The 20,610-nt window shown below is 43.0% G+C and overlaps 1 protein-coding gene across 1 annotated transcript in view; it reads left to right on the forward strand.

Moving 5' to 3' along the window:
• The first annotated feature begins 2,242 nt into the window (after window positions 1-2,242).
• Window positions 2,243-20,610, forward strand: part of TSPAN13 (tetraspanin 13) — a 141,374-nt gene continuing 123,006 nt past the window's right edge. The window contains exon 1 of the mRNA XM_086941973.1: window positions 2,243-2,776. Coding sequence (XP_086798099.1) covers window positions 2,714-2,776 — 63 coding nt within the window. The 5' untranslated portion in view covers window positions 2,243-2,713. The remainder of the gene's footprint in view (window positions 2,777-20,610) is intronic.

The following is a 20,610-nucleotide window of genomic DNA, read 5'->3' on the forward strand; positions in this document are numbered from 1 at the left end:
CCATCATATCAACATCATGTGGTATAACTGAGTGATTGTGGGTCGTTTCCCCATGCCGACCATTGGGGTATGCTGGCTGTCTCAATGATCAAGAGACACAATACCCTGGTAGGATTACCAGATGAGAATATTGATCGATACAAGACATCGATGGGAATCCTCAATGAGATTGACTGACAATCACAGTTGTCTCACATGTTAGTTTAATCTGTTTTTTGCCTATGTACTCCATGAGACATTAGGATAACTCCTAAGAAATCACCAATGGATTTCTAGTTTAGATCCCTAACACCCAAGTACTTGACAGGTCTTTAAAAGACCTTTTACTTGTTAATGAGGCGTTGATGTTTTTCACACCTCGGTGTGAATTAGGCCTCCGCCGTGAGCACCCTCAGCCCAATGCCAGGAGCTGCACTCTGCAGAATCTGCGACCCCCCTTCCCAGGACTCCACGACCTCCCTGGGGGTCGCGCCCCACAGATTGAAGACCGCTGCGTTAGATCAAAAGAGTGTTTAGAACCTCTCCAGTCCGCCTATTTTAGTCACATGTGGTGTGGATAATGAGGAAAGACTCTCACAGCAATAGTAGATAAAAGGTGAAAAAAAGACTTCAAAGGTGACCGCAGTTGTGACGTCACGTCACTGTGATTCGGGATAAAAACTGATGAATCGATAAAACTAAAGTGCGATACGAAATGTGACTGTGATAAAAAAGGTGTAAAAACTATTGCCACAATTAAATGCGGTTGCAACCGGAAGAATGGTAAAAAGTGGTGTGTTAAGTGAAAAATAACCTGAGTGAATCACACAAGTGAGTAACACGAATATGGGGCACCCAGAATGCACCTTATGGTAATTTTAAGAAGTGTTCCTTCAAATATGCCACAAATTGTTAATAACAAATTATGAATTATAAATTATAACAGCTAATTTACATGTCGACAATGTCCTTTGAGAAAAAACCCATTCACATTAGTGTGCCCAGGTGGGCCACACGACATGTATCCACCCACTACCTCTGTCAGGTCAGTTAAAAACTTAGGGGTGAAAATGGATGACACCATGTATATGAAATCCCAAATCCAAGCAGTAGCAGGACAATGTTTCGGCTTCCTTAAAATGCTGAAACAGTTCCTGCCCCTTCTCCAGGTCCCCCAAAGGAAAACATTGGTTCAGGTCCTGATTGGATCTATGTTGGATTATGTAAATATATAATACCTTGGACTACCGGAATACCTACTCTTCCACCTCCAGGTGGTCCAAAACGCCACAGCAAGGGCCATTCTTTTACTCAGCCCCAGGACGCGGATGTCTCCCCACTTGAATTCTCTTCATTGGCTCTCGATCTGCAAGAGGAGCCATTTCAAAGCTCTTGTTCTGGCCTTTAAGGACCTACATGACACCGGAGCCCCCTATCTTAGGAAAAGAGTCCAGCTCTATCATCCACGGTGCCCTCTGCTTTCCTCGTCCCTGTCGCTAGTAAGCACCCCTGTGTTCCTCCGTTCTCGAATAGGAGGACGATCTTTTCAGGTACAAGTTGCCAAACTTGTACCTGCATGCCGCTTACTCTGAAACAGACGCATCATCTCTTCCCTTTCAGGAAGGCCTCAAAGACCTGGTTGTTCCAGTAATAGACTGCGCTGTCTGATCTAAACCAGCCCGTCACACTCACCTAGTGCCGGGACACTCAGCCGAGTAGCTGTGCGCTCTACAGAAGCCCTGGTAACATGACATAACAATAACCTAAAATACGTTAGATAGTTATGGTATTACATTTCACAATTCTAACACTTCACGTGAATACAGTTTCAAGATTATATGTGGGTTCATTCTAAACATGGTCATGGTGCACCTCTACAAATGAAATGATATTTCCGCTCTATCATATCTCACTTCCTGAGTGCAACTCCTTGTGTTCTAGATATGGTTTATGCCTTTCTTAATAACTACTGCACATTCTAAAAGTGCATGGCATAAACAACGCAAACAGGTCCGCTGAGCTTTATTTGCTCTTTATTGCTATTCTTGAGTGAGGGGAGGGTCATCTTGGGCTGGGCTGGAGTCTTTCAATGGCCAAGCTCCACTCTCAACATTCGAAATCAATATATTGCCTGACGCTCATGTAACACTTGGCGAAAAGCTTCTACGTGAAATACCTCACTGTTCTTCGCATGAAAGGCTTGTCAGGCATACAAACTGCCTGCTCACTGTCCAATAAGAGCCTTTCAATCCTTACAGTAAATGCTAAGGTGTGCGCACAGTCCACGGACCTTCTGCTGTGTCACCATCCTATGCAGCTCTGACTCACCTGTGCTGTCAGCGCCATGCGGTGACGTCACTGCCATTCCTTGCCCATCACCCCCTCTTTCTCCTTTCTGTTATTTGCATATCTACCTTTGTTGAGGCTGCGTTGGCCCAATCAGAAGGCGCGAACGCGCATGGCCTCAGGGTTCTGCGGCTGGCCCCGCCCTTTCCTCCTCCTCCTGGCTGCGGCAGCGGATCCGGGAGCCTGGAGGCGGCTGCACTGGCTGGGCAGACTCTTGAAAGAGTACCCGCTCCCCTGCGCGTGGTGACAGCTGCTCCCACGGGCCCCGCCGTGTGCCACGCGGTTGCACTGAGCACACATTCGCGCCTTGGACGAGGACACAGGGGAAGCCCTCGTTAAGAGACCGGAGCAGGTTAATTTCTTGCGTGGGGACACCGGCGGACTCAAGATGGTTTGCGGAGGCTTCCACTGCTCCAAGAACTCGCTCTGCGCGTTAAACCTCCTGTATATAGTGAGTGTCGCCACACCCTCCTTTCCCTGTGCAGTCGTTCCCTTTATGTCCCCCACCTTTCCTTCCATTCATTGCCTCTTCCTGCCTGGCTCCATGCTCTGCACTGTTACCATTGTCCCTATTCCCAGCATCCCTTCCTCTTGTTTCCAGACGAGTATGTAGTTGCGATCCTATGTGTGCCTTCAAATAGCCCCTACCAATGTCTATTTATCAACATGCACACGTTATCTTAATTCCCCCAGTTCGTGGACACATTCAGTGTGCCCTATACCTGTTTTATCTCGTTTCCTTCCTTTGCTCCCACATCCTTCCTTCCTTCCTTTTTTTACACCCCCCCCCCATGATCTCCCCTCCATCCTTCCCTTTCTTACCTCATGTCTTCTCTCCTTTAACTCATTTTATGCTCCCTATTTCTCTCTTTCATTTATACCCTCTGTTGTTTTTCCTTAAGTTTCACTCTTTGTCTCTTAGCCTTCTTTTTTTACTCAGCCTTCTTTTCTACTCATGTAGTCTCTCCGCTACTTGTCCCACCCTACTTTGTCTTGTTTTACCATTTAATTCTTACCCCAAAACTTATGTTATTTAATGTCTTTCTTTTTATGATTTGATCAGTGTCTCGTTGGTTTTGAAACGTTTACATCGGAGTTCGCCTTACCGTTCAGCCTACTTAAGTTCTCTGACGCATCTCCTTCGCGGATTTCTTTTCATGCTGTCTTTTTTTCCCTTCTTTCTTTCCACCCTCAAGTGTCCCTCACGTCCCCCTCCCCTCCCCACCCCCTCCCCCAACTCATCTGTATCCTCTAATGCTGCACCTTCCTGCTTCAGCTCTGTCTTGGGCATTTCCTGCCACACACCCAAACAATGCCTGCATCTTCCCCTGTCTTTTCTTGCATTTATTTACTTCTCTGTGACTCTGGGTGCATCTGCTGTGACCCCCCATGGTCCGAGAGAGCAGAGGGTAGGGGGCCAAGCCCGTGCCTTGGGCCTCCTTAGCTACCCTGTGTGTGCTGACAGAGAGATGGGTTGTTGTCCTGCTTAGAGGAATGGTTTGAGAAACGTTATGTTTACGTGAACTTCAAAGACCTCCCGTGAAAAGGACTATTGATTCGGGGCATGATGAGCATTGAGCAGGCCAGAGTTTAATACCTATTATTAAACCCTAAATTATTAGGCATATCACACGGATGGCATGTTAAGTGGAACAGTCAATGGGCTCCATTTTTTTTGTTTGGAAGCTTTATTGAAATAAAGTTGTTAAAGTGGTGGTGATTTTGGACTGCCTTGTAGTTTTTCTCAGAACATGGCTTCCTTCAAATTCTAGCAATGATCAGAGGGGAGCACAGGGTGAGTCAGCACAATCCCCCACATCTGCTTATTCCTGTCATTTAACTAAAGGTTTTGATTGCATCTGTGATCAGCTATGACGCATTGGAGCACAGACTCTTGACCAGTTGGAAGGTAATGTAAACAATTTTGTTGGGCCTGACATTTAAAGATATGAGGTTGAACATCACCGAATGAGTCTCTGTGTTCATTAATAAAGTTAATTACGACTTCAAGGCAAGGACGTCAATGTACCAATAAAGTGGGATTATCGGAGGCGAGTAAGACTCGCAATAAGCACTGGTTGTTCAAGCTCCTGTGGTTTGTCTTGTGTTTCTGTGTTGGTCCAGGTGGGCCAGCGTAATGCTCCATTTCCAGATTAACCATCGACTATGTAAGAGATGCGCATTTAGTTTAGCTGCATTTCAATGCAATTGTGAACAAATATCGCGAATTTCTTTGCTGGAACGTGCTCCCTGGGCCCTAGGTTGGACACTCCTGGTCAAGTGAGTGAGATGAGGTGAGTGACACCTGATAAGCACCTGGCCCTTTGCTGTGGTGCTCTGTACCTTTAAGTGATACCCTAGACTGGCGCCCTGGGTCACTTTACCACAGGGCCAGGTTCGGCCGGTGCCCATGTCATGCTTGGGTTTCACTTCTAATCTCCAGAACAGCTTCGCGAGAGATCTCCCGATAGACAGTCGGGGTTGTTTTACCGCGGGTATTTTTAGGATGTCAGATCTAGTATCGCTAGCCTATGTGGACTGGGAGAGGGTGGGGGGCAGTGCTTTAACTGGGCAGGTACTGTCCGGTACTGGGTACCTGCACTTCTATAATTCAATTTAAAGCACTGCAGTTCACAACATATTAAACTGGGCCGCACTGTGTTATAGAATTGACTCGAACCCTCACCTTTCTTCCTGTTGTGGAATGGGTGGCAGGTTTACTACTGTATATATATATATATATATATATATATATATATATATATATATATATATAAGGCTATGCGTCTGTTAGAGAGCTAGGCGAAGGCCCTTGGGCCCCCACGGATGCTGGGAGATACCCCACGGGAGGGCCTGTTTTGTCCAGGGCCCTGTGTGTGTATGTGTATACATAATAATTTAATTTTCGTAGGGGATGCCATTGATTCACAAATTGCCCTTTAAAAGCCTCGTGGAGTACGTTTCTGGTCCGTTTAAATGATTAGTTCCATCTCTGTTATCAGATAATGACACGTTGTCGTTGAAAAGGACAAAAGGCCGGTGAGTTTCCTGAAAGTCACCTCCCTGCGTGGCTCGGTGACGCAGAGCCTGCTTGTACCACATGGTCATATGACATTTTTTTGAGCAGTTTTACATTTTGTTCGATGGGTACAAGTTTCAGCTGTTTAACGCCAGAATCACGAGAGTCACCTCAGCTTGTCCACGCAGCCTCTGGAGGGGGGCGGGGGGTTGACGTTCATGATACACTGTCTTAAGAGTTTTTATATCCCAGCACGTGACTTCTCCACGTCAAGGTGCTCGCGGCTTCACCAGACGTTTGGTAGTTACTCTTTGCTGATGTAGAGCTGAAATCACATGACCTGCCCTGGTAACACGCATGCACCAAGGGCAGGCAGCAGGTTTTCAAAATCATTTCAATGTTGCTAACTTCACCCTCCCGGAAGCACACATTTCACTATTTGTGCCCGTGGGCGTGGATATAATCAGATATAAACATCTGGGCGTCGCGCTGAGGTTTGTACTGTATGTTCTACTTACCATGACGCAGTCGCCCTATCTGCATAAATCCAGCAGTCCTCTCTACCCTTGCTCTAAATTTGGAGTATCTGAAAGCCTGCGACCACATGCTCTCTCGGCAGACGTTGTAAATGTCTACACATTGCTTTTAATAGTAGCGCCAACGTTCTTGGCTGGCAAGGTGAGAGGCATAAGCAGGGTTTGTGTTTTTAATCAAATCGTCTACGGCGACGAAAGTGAAAGAATGTAGTGTGTCGGTTTAATAGCCCATGAAAGAAGGACCCGAAAGGTTTATTTTAGCGCTTCTTTCAAAGTCTAGCGTGGGCGCCTTCTTTCTTGAAAGCTCTTCTCAAGCTCTTGTGTTCTTTCCGACCTTTAACCCCGGTTACAGAAAGGGTCCCAAGGCAGCGACATTGTTCTTCCATGACTAAGAATGCACATTCAGAGTCTCAAGTTCAAAATGCTTTATTCGGTGTATATATATATATATATATATATATCACCATATAGCAGAAAAAAAACATAAGACATAAAACATGACATTACATGTATAAAAAGTCAACATCAAATCCTCTCATTGCCCTGGCCTAGCGCCTTTAATCTGGTTATTTGTTCCCATTTTTGACGAAGCGCTATAGAGCCCCGGTTAGCCGGAGGACTGATGCTGGGTTCGGGACCACCTATTTCATTGACTCAGTATGATGTTCCAGCTGTTCTGCTCTTAATGGTGGGGAAGTATATCTCATTTTAAGCAGTTCTTATGCATTCACACTAGTGTTCTGGTCTTCAGACTCGCTAATGTTAGACAATTAACTTGGGCGAACACTGCAAACCTAAAACGTAGCGGGAGGTTGAAAATCTGATTTGAATTAGTTAAACTCCTATCCTTTTAGGATGGTGATATGACTTTATCATATTTATTTAGACGGAGGGCCTGGACTATTCCCAATCTGGGTTCAGGCCAAACCACAGCACCGAATCTGCCCTCCAAACAGTGACCAATGACATCAGAATGGCACTGGATGGGGGCAATTCTATGATTCTGGTGCTGTTGGATCTCTCCGCCGCCTTCGATACGGTGTCTCACAAAGTGCTTCTTGAGCGACTAAAAGACGTAGGTTTGGAGGGCACGGCATTGGCATGGATGGAAAGCTTTCTGTCAGGACGCTCTCAAGAGGTTAGGCTGGGCTCCCACAAATCCATCCATAGGGAGCTCAATAAGGGAGTGCCACAGGGCTCCTGTTTAAGCCCTACACTTTTCAATGTGTATGTGGCTCCCCTAGCCAACCTAGCAAGATCATTTGGGTTTACACCAGTGTCGTACGCTGACGACACCCAACTCCTCTTTCCCTTTAAAGATCTGACACCTGCGATAAAAAAATCTTTCGCAGAGGGAATGAGAGCAATATCTGCTTGGATGTCAGCAAATTGCCTCCAATGCAATATAGGAAAAACGGAGGTCATGTTGTTTGGACAAGCAACAACACACTGGACACCGGACTGGTGGCCCCTGGAATTAGGCCCCGTCCCTAGCCCTAAAAACACAGTGAGAAATCTAGGAGTGTTAATAGATCAAACACTTACCTACAAGGACCACGTAAACTAGGTGGCAAGCACCTGTTTCCGAGCCATCGGTATGCTAAGGAGAGTGTTTCCCTACCTGCCAGACTGCCATAGAAAAACACTAGTGCAGGCATTAATCATCAGCAGAGTGGATTACTGCAACGGCCTTCTTTTGGGAGCAAATGAAGGGCAGATCAAAAAACTGCAAGTAATCCAAAATACGGCAGCTAGGTTAGTCCTTAATGCCCCCCCTAGGACTCCCTCCCTTCCCCTGCTGACCAAACTTCATTGGTTACCAGTGAGAAAACGAGTGCAATTTAAGACCCTATGCACAATTCACAAAAGTGTGATAGGTAAAAGCCCTAAATATCTGGCCAACATCTTCCTGCCTTATGCCCCTGGGCGTATCCTGCGCTCTATGAACCAACAACTTCTGCAGGTGCCCAGAATTAAGAAGGCCAGACAAGGGGGGCGAGCCCTAGCCCACCTTGGACCAAAGCTCTGGAACTCTCTGCCTTTTGAGATAAGGACACTGACCAATCATCTGACCTTTCGCAAGGTCTTGAAAACACATCTATTCCCCGTTAACTGAAATAATCTCTCTCTCTAAATACTCCATTCTCCTCTTCACTCAACATCTGAGGATTCACTTACTGGCAAAGCGCGGAGATACCCCTTCGGGGGTCTATTCTTGCGCTATAGAAGAATATAAAATAAAATAAAATAATAAAAATTATACAGTCCAAGATAAAATGCACGAACTCTTTAAAATAAGCAATTATCAGAAGTGAGGTTCTCTGTTAAAGGTCCCCCATGTTTCCCAACAACACTTATCTCTATATTTAAAGTACTGTATCCATATTGAATCTGTCACGCTGTATGTAATTTCTTTGGTGATGTTGTGTCAGATCTGTCTGGCCCTGCTCAGAATGAATATATAAAGAGCATATCATAAATACATTGATTACATTCAGGTGGAAGGTGTTTTCAGAAGTGAGCTGTTGAGACTTCTTTCTCTAGACACCATGCCATTGTTCAAAGATTTTTGTGGATTCCAGATTGGATTTTGTTTTTATTTTAGTGTCTTCTAAATAAAGTATCGTATACCATCTCTCAGCTAGTAGCAGTGCTTGTTTAGAGACAGTGTGTTGAATTCCATGGCAGCCTCCTTCAATGAAGCAGGTTGGTTTCTCGAACCACTGGGTCTTATGCACAATTTGAGCTTTTAAAGTTGCAGTCCATTCTAATGTTGATACCACTTTGGCTTTGGAAGAAGATGTTGGAAGCAGTTTTAACTGTCTAAAATGTGTTGATTTGTTTGTGAACTTGCGTTCGTATGTAGAGACTGCATGAGCCGAGAGTTGCAATCTCAAATCTGGTTTGCAAATGCACTTCAGTCAGTTCTTTGGGCCTTGATGTCTGAATGCTACTGTTTCATAGAGAACTTCTAAAATCATAATACCCTAGATATGGTTTATATATATATATATTTTTAATTAATAAGTCAGTGGCAAATAGATACCGCATTAATAGACGCATACCTATAAAACGGGTGTGGTATCCAGTGATTTGGATGGGTGGCAGTGGTAAGAGCTATACAACCAAAGATTCCATTCTCGTTTGAAACTTTATGGATGGCCGAAAGGGTCTGCCTGCCCCGGATGGCCGAAAGGGTCTGCCTGCCCCTAGACGCAAGACCCCTAAGTTCATATTGGTTAGTGGCAGCAATGGCTCATGACAGTTATCCCCGTCTACCATAATACGCTTTTCAAGATTTAAGCTTTACAAAGTAGGAAACCTGTAGCACTTGGGAGGCTCGATCTACAGGCTGGATGTTGAGGCTGACGTTGGAAGCCTCCTCGGATTCACTCCAGCAAGGGTTCAGCGGAGGGGTTGCTTTGGAAACTGGCCTTAGCTGCAAAAATGATAATGGAACTCCATGAAGTTGAAGTCAGGAAAGTTTGGATTCAGAAAACTAGACCCATGAAAGAAATTCATGCAGATGGTCCATGAGGAGGTGGTGAATAGCTGGGAAGGATAACTAGGCCTGACATTAAATTACAATTCCACTCTTTTCTCCTGTGTTTTTTTCCATTCATGCTCGAGTCTCGAAGTTTGAGCCTGTTCTGATAAACAACCTGAAACACTGTTCTTCAATTTGTATGCCTAGTTAATACAAGACTGAGATATCACATGGCATTCATTTCCAGCAATGTATTTATTCTTTAAAGCTTCTTGTTGTAGCCATAGCAAAATAGAGATCATGAGAACCTAATTTAAAAACACCCAAGGGCAGACGTTAAGCTGTTAAGTTCTTGCATGGTATTCTATACAGAGCTAAAATCATTGGCTTTTGAAAATTTGGAGGCCATTCTGGTGATTTAAACAATACTGTTTTCCTATCGTTCCATCTATCTGCTGTTTTTTAGTGTTAGCCTTCTGTGAGAATCATGTTCCGTTCTTGTGTTGGAACTCATGGCAGGTATTTTATGTTGCACCTTCTGCTAGACTGTTTGCTCAGTTATGGATCTTTTTTGTGGCCCAGCCCTCCCTCCAATACTGTAGGGTGTGGTGGTGCTTCTTACTAGACACCCTGTCCGAGTGCTTGTGTGAAAAGCATGCTTTTAGCTTTTTTCTGAGTCTTTGAAACATATATATATTTTTTTAATTGGTCCAGTCTCATCACCTATGTGTTTTCCCCCCTGTTGCTTTATCAGCCCCGCATGCTTTTGAGTGAACAGGATGGTTTGTTGCATGGTGGTGTTTTTAGAAGGTAGTCAGAGCGTTTTCCACAGCAGGGTTTGCGGGTGGTTGGTAGGACTTTGAAATATATTCCTACTTTCGCTGAAAAGTCATTTCATGACAGCCAGGCTTAAGCTAACATTTTTCTGCATTTTTAAGTTTAAGAACGCTTTAGCTACTTTGTTCTGTTCTCTTTGAATTTCAGCCTCTGTTTTTGTGTAGACTTGAGTACTTGGTATTGCAGTAGCTGAGTATATGAGATTCTGGGTTCTGATCGGGTTTATGTGTGGTTAAATTGAAATAGTGGCCGTGTTAGCTGGTTTAGCTTGTAGTTTGGACTCTTCATCACCGCTTTGAGGAGAACAGTATAAGTCAAGGAGAAACGACACAAATTCTCCTAAAATTCAGTCTTCTAACAGAAACTTGCAACAAATTCAGGAGGCTTTCGGTCTAATATTCCTGTGGACAAGGGCGATGTCTACATTCCAATACCTGCTGACATGCTCCACTGTAAAATTGCAAAGAAATAATGTTGTTCAGATAATTATTTAATAGTTGTGCTACCCGAAGTAGACAATAACATTCCAGCCAGATTGTGTTAATCAAGATGCTTGCTGCAGTATATCTGCCTCACAGTAATTTGTTGAATGCCCTTTGAGATCTTACTTTGAGATGCAGGTCCGGCAATTAAATAGCTGAAGATAATGATGCACACATTGCTTGACATTCTCTGAATGTGCATAGTTGAAAGAATAAAGTGTTAGCATCATATTTATCAGTCATCTGTTTTAATTAGAAAGGAGCTGGTATTAATAGAAGCATATCTGACAATTCAGACCGCCATTGGCTGATTGGTTATCTTGCACCCAGTAAGTGGTTAACCGTCCAGTTAATATGGAGCCAAAGAACAATTAGAAGAAGTAAATCCCAGTGAGCCAGAGTTACACCTTAACAGATGTGGACCATATCCGTGTCACCCGACTGTACAAAAATTGAGAGCAAGAGTGATGATGGTACGTGAGATACAGGGCTAAAAATAGAAGGTGGATTTTCGTTGACCCAGAAATATTTCTCTGTGCTGATTTCGAATTGTTTTGTATCCATCTGGCTGGATTAACCAGAGTTTCTCCTTATACAAGCGTTCAATGCTGTTGAGTTTCCATTGCCAGCTGCATGAATAATCAACTGAAAGCTTCCAAGGATATGTAAAGAATTTGTGAATAATGATCAAGCCTTCGGTTACTCACTACTGATTTGACGGTAATTGTAGGATAAAGACAATGCTTGAACTGCTTTTTCTGTGTATCGGGCCAAGGATGCGTCTCTGCGGCATGACCTTAAATCAAAACTCATGATTGGCAGATTGAATATGTAGCGTAATTATTTTATTATAAACATTCATAGAAATTTACGTGCACGATACCACCAAGTACATATCAAAGTCATTGGTTTCACTGTAAAATACATGCATCTTCTACTTATCATAAGGGTACATGCCACTGCTACTCTTATGAACCTATGTTTTGAGTCAAGAGGTTACGGATACATTGGTGACAGATATGTACTCCACCCCTCTCTACCGCCTCCCGCACTGCTTCTTTCTAAACTTCTCTCGCCATTTTTTAGCCTATTCATTACCCAGATCTACTATCCCTCCCCACTGGCTTTCCCCACACTTATCTCATCTTATTTAGTCCCCTAATTGATCAGTGTCTTATTTATTTCTCTCATTTCTTTGTCCTTGCTTTAGCCCTCTCTCCCGCCTAAGTCTGTAGTTATTTTTCTCCACTCCTGTCACCCTCTATATTTTCCCTCTTTCCTTTTATATATTGTTGTTTAAGCAGCTTATAAACCAAACTATACTATGGAAACTTAATAAAACCCTACAGACAATATAACCTAAATACAATCATTAACAAACGCAGTAAGTGTAAAAGGTCGGCAAAACAGAAGAAAAGAAATACTGTTGATGGTTATAATGGGAGATAAATAGGTCTTTGGGTCATAAATGTGTTACACTTGGCTCTTTGCTGATCAAAGTGGCATTGCCTTTCAATATACTTTACCCACCACTTTTTAGAATAGCAGATCTGCTGCATCTCCAGAAACCATGCAGAGAATATTGGGGGAACCCAAGCAATAATCAGTATTTTGGTGGTCACACGAAAAAAGCTTAAGTCATGAATTTTAGCTACCAAAGCATTACGACCTCCTCCGTCTCCACTGGAAGACCCACGCATCTCCATCTGAAGACACCTTGAGTGAACATAGGACATGTGATAAACGTGTATGCTATCTCTCTTCGTGGTGTGCTGTCTCTTGGTCGTTCTCCATCTCTTGTTTATGGCTCACTCCATTGTTTATCCTGCGCGCTACTATTTTTGCATATTCTTTTCTCGTCTTTCAGTCCTCAATGTCTTTTACCATTCCTTCCTTTTCCTCCACCCATCCATCTCCTTTATCTCTTGCACTCCCTTGCTTCCCTCTAATTTGCTCTTTTCACTTGTCTTCTTACCACGGTTATTGTTTCTTCATGCATTCTTGTCCTTACATCTTCATTCCTGATCTCCTGATCCAATTCCGTCAGTTTGTTCACCCATTATTCCCATTTTATCTGCCGTTTTTGCCCTCAAATCTGTCCCCCATGCAGTTGTTTCGCTTGTTTATTCCAGTTTATATACCTCTTTATTCTTCTTTTTCTCCCTTTTCTTCCTGGTTCATTTTTGTTAACTCTTATTTGGACAAGTTCTCCTTCTCTCAATAAAAATCATGTTTTTTCTTGTTATTTATTTCTTCACACAACTGTCATTAACTCTCTCTCATTGTCTGTCATTAATGCTTGCTCGAGTTGTTTCTTTCCGCCTCACTGTTTTTTTTTCAGTTTGTCTCTTTCCACAGTATCTGCCTGCCACCCACCCCTTTTATGACTGCCTCTCCCCCCTCTTTTCTCCCTTTTCTCCTCTGTCTCTTCTTTCTGTTCCAACATTTTCACTTATCCCTCTCCACTCATATTTGTCTCCTCGTTTCTCACTTCATTTGGGTATTTCTTTCCGTGCTTTCTTCTCTGACTAGATTTCTTTTTCACTGTCATCATACATCTGTGTCCTGCCCTCCTCTGCAGATAGGATGCGGGGAATTAAGGTGTGTAATAGTGAGAATCTTTGGAGGGTCTTTCATCAGGACAAGCTGTGAAAGCTCTTATATGATCTCGGTGATATCCCTTTGCAGTAGCAGGAAGATGAAGTAGCTGCTGAGGCTAGATCTGCAAGGGATTCACACAGCTGCAGTTTGTGAAGTGGGATTCATTCTTTGTGTCAAATATTCTCATTTATATGACACCCTCCAATCTAGGATTTGCTGTCACGCATTTTGTGCAAACTCTCAACTGTTTGCGTTACAAAATCTAAGATTACAGTTATAATTTGCTCTTAATGTTATCCATGAACTATGTATTTTTCCTTTCCTTCACCATGTTGGAACATTCCAGTCCCTCCAGCTCCTTTTGGTTCATCCCTTCTTCTGCCAGTTTAGAAGTGGAAGATGGAATAAAGCTCCACTTACCTATTTGCTTTCACCTCCCTCTAGTTACGCTTATAATTTATAGAAGGCATGCTAGGTATTTGAGAGCTTGTAAACTGAGCTGTGTGGGCAGCTCAACATGTCAGTTAATGCCTGTCATAAAGAACAAAGAATATGTTTCGGCTATGGCAAAAACACTTTGGACAACAACGTGAAAGTAACACAGAATATTTGATTTTTTTTGCTAAAAACCAAGCCCCAAACAAAGAGATGAGGTAACAGAACCAGAGGATTACACAAATCCAAATATATAATTAAACTCAGAATGTTCATAGCAAATGGATTAAATGCATTATATGCAGGTGACGAACTGCATGTACACCTGAAATAATTACAACCTCCGGAGAAATTCTATAATAAGAGTAGGCTCTATGTAGAAACTGTAGCATGGGAAAGGCACACCTGTAGTAAACCAATAGAGAAATATCGATTTAAAAAAAAAATGTGTACACTGGCAATATGATAGAACGCCCAGGAGAAAATCCTAATGTGGCCCTGTAGGTGGCAAAAATTAAGCAAAAAACTTTATGAGAATAGCCAATAAGGGAGATGGAGCGTAAGGAGAAAAAGTACAATTATTTGGGAAAAAACCCAGATACTCTTACTAGATAAATGATACCGGGAAGAGTAACATTGATATAAAAAAAACGGAATATCGCAATCCTAAGAAGGTGGGGAGCATAACATAGTAACGGGTGACTCCAAATCTCACAATAGACTGGGTGTCTACTGCTATAAATATAGAAACTGATAAAGGACTAAATGTGACCATGAGAAAGACCAGAGGTTGTTAGCAATTGGTCTATTTCATCATGAGTAACCTAGTCGTGCCTTTGAAATTAAAAGAAAGAAAAACTTAAAACCTGTGCTGTTGTGTAGTTCCTATATATCCTATACAGGATCAGCGCGTTCGGATAACATAAACTGTGGGATTGGTGGCAGACTGGTTCCAAGCACCCCCACCAGATATGTTAGCCTGTTTGCATTAGCTAGCTCACAGTGCCACTAGAATCTCCTCTTATTGGGGAGAGAATAGTTTCTGGAAACCTCGTAACATGACAACCCTGATCCCCAGGATCGTGGAAACAATATAATACTTTTCGCTCAGTCACTTGTGCTCACTTTGTTTCCCGCAGAGATACACAGAATAAACCATCTGGGCGTTTTAATAAGGATTTATTGAACAGTTGTTATTCTCGTGTAAAACATGATTTGCTGTTACAACCATTAGACAGTAGCAGAGATATATCATTATCAGTACCTCAAAAGTAAAGCGATGGCAATACTCTACCATCTTGCAGTAATCATGAATGTATACAAGTACATAAAATACATGATAAGAAAGTGCATACTCCTACGGTGCCCCCCCTAACTAGATATACCTAAATGTACTCAGCATTTGTGTAGGTGTTATGCAAAGAATCCCTCTAAGGTCTAGTCAGCCCCATTACCTGAGAAAGGAGAGAATATGATACCCCATCCTGGTCTCGAGTTCGACACTCCGCGAGGGATGTTAGACCACTGCTAGCTAGAGTATCTGCATGCAGGAACCTCAGCGTCTCTGGTCAGTGTGTCAGCCGGGAAGTTACGGTCTCCTCTGTCTCTCTAAGCAAGACATGATGTATATATACCTGCAGGTCTCCCCAGGGGGCCTATCTTGCTATGTTACTGTGTAGGCCTAAAACGATGACGTAGGGCTTGAACCTTATACATAGATAATATACAGGAGATGTTTGTCCTGATGTCAGTCCTGCTGTGCTTCCAAGAAGCCTCATGCATAATGATTGAGTTTCGAACCAGGGAAAAATCCGCTTTCTGAATGTCGTGTCGTATCTAGGTAAAAGGTCAGTCCCTGTGCACCGTTATTTAGGGAAGGATATAGGTGAAAGGTTGCAGTGTTTCCTGAGCCGATATAGGGTACCTATATAGAATATACCAGTGCAATAAGTGCATGTTTTCTTCCCACTGCAGGGAAAGAATCTTCGTTAATAATTGAGTGGGCTTGCCTATTGCTGTACTCTGCAGATTCAGCCACATTAGGGTCAGCTGTGTGATCTACATATTAATTACGTTGCTTGGCAGAGACATTAAACCCCAGGCCACTCATGAAGGTGCTCACTAGCCCAGATGGCAATGCTTGTGCTATTATAGGGATTTTGTCAGACTACAGGCTTCATGCCCTACCCTGCTGTCTATCCTTCTCTGGCTGATATGTGCCCTTTCTTTGTTGCGGCAGGGAAGGGGAAAAAGGAAGAAAGTAACAATTATAAGGAAATTCAGTCTTCTACTATTTTGGAATTGAGAGTAAGTGTGATGTGTACACTTGTCTTTTCCAAACCAAATCTCTCAGCAAAAGAGGATCTAGACCAGTTTATGCAATATTTTGCCTCAAAAACAAATTAAGTCGAGGGTACGACTTTCCATTTGAAAACACCATAATATGCTCCAATTGCCGGCTACCTACTTTTGTTAAAAATAAGTTACTAACACTTTGAAGAGCATCACTCATTTCTGCTCCCTGATTTTGTGCTTCCCTGGACTTTTCTACCCTACAGGAGCAGGGGAGTACAACCTCCTGACCTTTCGCAGGGGCTTGTTTTGTACTCTTTCAGAATCTTGTGTCCTTATTGTGTGCTCTTGCAGCACCAGGTTCTAAGAAGTAGCATGTCAAGGATAAACAGTAGCACCAGATATCAATAGATCACACTGCTTGAAGCAGAGGTTGCCTTTACAGAGCACTGCCTGGCTTCATAAAGACGCAGAGAGACACATTGCCTCCCAGTGGTCCAGCCCTCTTTGGGTTTGGCTATAAACCAACCAATCCATTGACGTCTACCTGACCTGCAGGATTCAACAATCATCAAACATGGTCTGTAGGATTCCTGTGAATGTTATTTGAAAAACTGATATCTCCAGCAGTAAAGCCCTAGTGCCCAGTAGCCTTGAGGAACCCATCAGAGAGCCTGAATAGAGCTTTACCACCTATCTGAAAAAGACAAAGCCTCCAGAGCCTTTGTAGTTCCATCTGCCCGTTCTGAACTGATCTGTTTTCTAAAACCAATACTTCTTTGACTTTCTGTACTACCTGTTCGACCTTGGAGAAGTGTGGCTCACTGGTTAGAGCGGCAGACTCTGAAGCAGAGATCAGGCCCGGGACCAGGGTTCAAGTCCATACCATGTACAAATAATACTTTCTCTTCTGCTGTGTAAGAGCTGAACATTTGGTTCAACCGTCTATCCAATTTAATTCTTCTTTGTGAAAGGTGATACGTAACCATTATTAGATGTCAACTCTGAAAACATCTTCCAGCCACAGAATGTAGTTTGTTTGCTTTTAATTACACCATGATTGTCTGACATCATGTTTTGACAATAGAATCGGGCAATTCAGTTACAAATCAAACACCCTTGACAGTAGAATTGATCAACCCTAAAGTTCGCTCCAAAACGATCCTTGCCCGTGGTTAGTATTTATTGCTAGAGTGTTGTTCTCTTAGTCCCTTTTGTGTATTGTATAGCATTGACTGCATTTTTCATTTGTTCTCTTGAGCTAGGTTTGAACCTGCAACTTCACGTTTCTTTGAGTGTCCTTCACTTTCAAAATGTATTGTTATTTATAACTTTTAATGCATTTCGTTTTTTAATAGCGCATACCGCTTTTTGCACGTTTGACACACATCCTGTGTCTCATGCTTGGCTGGCTGCTGATTAGTATTGTTGTTCAGTCTCTTTGGTTTGCCCCTGCTAGATATCAGGTGTGCACTTGCATCATTTTCATCCACTTTAAACCATCTTAAAGTCTACTGAATCCTTGCTATGAGAACATATGGAGAAGGCCATCTATTCTAATACTTGGTATGCTGATCAGTGCATATTGTGACACACACATGCGTCTAAGTTCTTGAAAAAGGTCCTGTGGCATAGGAAAAGCATGTTATTTGAGGCCTTGGAGGCCTCTTTTTAGGTGCCATAGTGGGATCTGAAATGCTGTTGGATATTATTTGATGTAACTTTTTAAACGCGGGCTTTGCATTTAATTTCTCTTAATCTATGTATTGTAATAATTCTTTTTAACTTCAATTTTACTGATTGTGTTATGTGCTTTTATGACTGTGAATATTATGGTCGAATAAAGCGAAATATTGATTGATTGATTGACATACACATGAGTTCACTATTTTGATGTGTGGCAATCACCGGGCTTTACTATTCACAAATATTAGAAGTGCTATGTTGAGACTTTTAGTGTCTGGCACTTTATATAAGTTTAAATAATTGCCAGCATGGTTATTCTCCCGTATGTGCTGTGGGTTGTGATCTTTCGTAGACGTTTATTTAAATGAATTCCAGTTGTCAGTATGCTAATGTTATATTTGATTCTTTATTATGCTCTATGTTGTGTCAAACAGTTGCTTGGTGTTTCTAATTTGAAAATGTGAAAGTTCTTTAAAAATAACGAATTTCTTCATTTACAATGTATATATCTGTGTTCACTTGGTGTATGTTGTCAACCGCAATGCATTAAAACGGATTTGTAAAGCTGTGGTTTACAAGGTTTCTGTCAGAAATGAATAAAAAAATATTTTATTTCGATTTTGTCCTAAAGTATTTAAAAAAAAAAACCTCAGTTCTGTCAGAAGCCTTTCTGCGGAAAATGCGATACATAAGCATTTGTGTAGCTGTCCAAATCATACTCGAAAATGTTGTTTGCCCTCTGGCGGAGGGTGAGGATTTCCACCATTCAGACAAACACAAATGTCTCAAGTATGGGCGTGTGCAACTTTTCATCGTGTTTGGTAGTAAATTGTGTGTTGTCCCCAGGGACATCAGATACTTGTCCTAGTCTTTATGTTGAGATGAAGAGAAGAAGCATTAGCTTGCAATCCAAACCGGTATCTTAATACCAGAAACTTTAGAAATGTTGACTCCCCATGGGCCAGTTGCGAAAACATGCACACGTTTTCTGTTGTACCTAAGAAAGGTTAGTGTAATTGACTATTCAGATGATTTTGCACATTCGTGTTGCGCTCTCCTGCTTTAAAGGAAGGAAAATTTATCGCACATTTTGGGTAGCACCGCCACAAAGTGGAATCCATTACTTGACATGGCCGTTTCTTCTACCCTATTACTTCAGCCTACACCATTACTTTGCCTGTTCTCACTTCAATCTGGCAATTTGTACTCAAATTTCAAGATCTAGAGAAAAATACATTTTGTGCAGATTAAAGAAAAACAAATCAAGCGTATATGTGAGTAATCACGATCGCTAGAAGGACTTCTCTTTTGTGTTTCCCTACAGATAACTGCAAACATACCTGTGTGTTAAAATACATAGAGTGCCTGGTTATTTCAACCGAAGTGTACCCGCATAAGGATTAAATTCTCAGACACAGCAGCTTGACAACAGTCTCCCAAAATGGCCCTTAAGTTTGTCTAAAAAGCCAGGCTTTAAGTTTTTAACGGAAGGCCATTTCATTACCTTCCTGAATGAGTACAAGATGCAGGGCTTTCCACTCTTTGGAGGCCAGCAACCTAAAAGAGCACTCTCCCGTGCGTGCTTTTTCAACAGTGGGGATAGCGGCTAAAGAGGCTCCTGCAGACCTGAGACTTCTGCCAGGAGTACAGGGTTTGACAAGAGAGTGCAAATACCGAGGTCTTTTTCCGTTCAAGATTCAGGGACAGTAACACTTGGTTTTAACCCCTTCGCTGCCGGGGTTATTCCCTTGATGTGCTGGGGGGGAGGGGGCGCGCTGGGTGGGAGGGGGGCGCACGCAGCGCCTGCATGCTCGGCACGGCGCTCCTGTGCTCATGACGAGCTGAGCTCCTCACAGGTGCATTGGCTCCCGTGAAACGCTCAGCACCGCAGGGGAATTCTCCCCGCACCTGAGCGTTTCGCGGGCCATGACGAGCTGAGTTCGTCATGAGCACCGGAGCGCTGTGGGTCATGACGAGCGCAGCTCGTCATGAGCATGGGAGGGGTTAAAAGACACTCTCTTGCCCAATGGCAGCCAATGCAATTTAGCAAGAGCTAGATCCGTAGGTGAGCGCCTCGGAAGGTTCAGCTGCAGATGAGCTGCTGCATTCTGCACCCTCTGTAGTCTCCACAATCTAAATTGTGAGACTCCCATATATAACTCATTGCAGAAGCCCAATCTGGATATTAGCAGGGCCTGGACCACCGACTTCCTGGCGGCTTCTGGTAGGAACTTCAAGATCCTTTTCAGCGTTTTCAGAATCCCAAAACATTCCCCCACTAGGCTGGTGATCTGACTGTCGACAAGAGTCTTTCATCATACCGAATGCTGAGATGCTTAACTTTCGGTTTGGGATCAGGACGTGGCCAGAGTGAAACTGGTCACCATGCAGAGGACCTGAATGATGGTTGCTTCCATAGGATAAGAACCTCAGTTCTTCCAGCATTTAGTTTGATGGCAGCTGTGGTTCATTCACTCAGTCAAGGTGACTCATTGAGAGATAATGTGTTGTGTGCCCCTACTGAACTTGAGAATATTAGAAAAGTTGGCGAGGACTGCTCTTATTCTACGATCACAGCTTAAAGAATAGAAGGAGGGTAATTCTCCTTTTATCACATTGTTACTTTGCACATGGATGTCCCATCATGTACTAATAATGAGAATGGATGTTCTATGGGAGAAAATTGAAGAAAGGGAGTTGGATGCCTCCTGGTAGAATTAGAAAGAGTAAGGACATCTGAGATCTAAAAAATATTGGACCTTATATCGAGGTGTGAAGACAGAAGGGTACCAGTGCAGGTGGATTCAATCTTGTGCTGCTGGGGCAGGAACCTACTAAGTGTTTTATCTTCACCCTTGCACATCTAGGCACTGAGCCATTACTCAACTAGACTTCACCCAACTACTCCTT

This window comes from Lissotriton vulgaris, chromosome 10 (assembly GCF_964263255.1).
Source record: "Lissotriton vulgaris chromosome 10, aLisVul1.2, whole genome shotgun sequence".
NCBI classification, from domain to species: Eukaryota; Metazoa; Chordata; class Amphibia; order Caudata; family Salamandridae; genus Lissotriton; species Lissotriton vulgaris.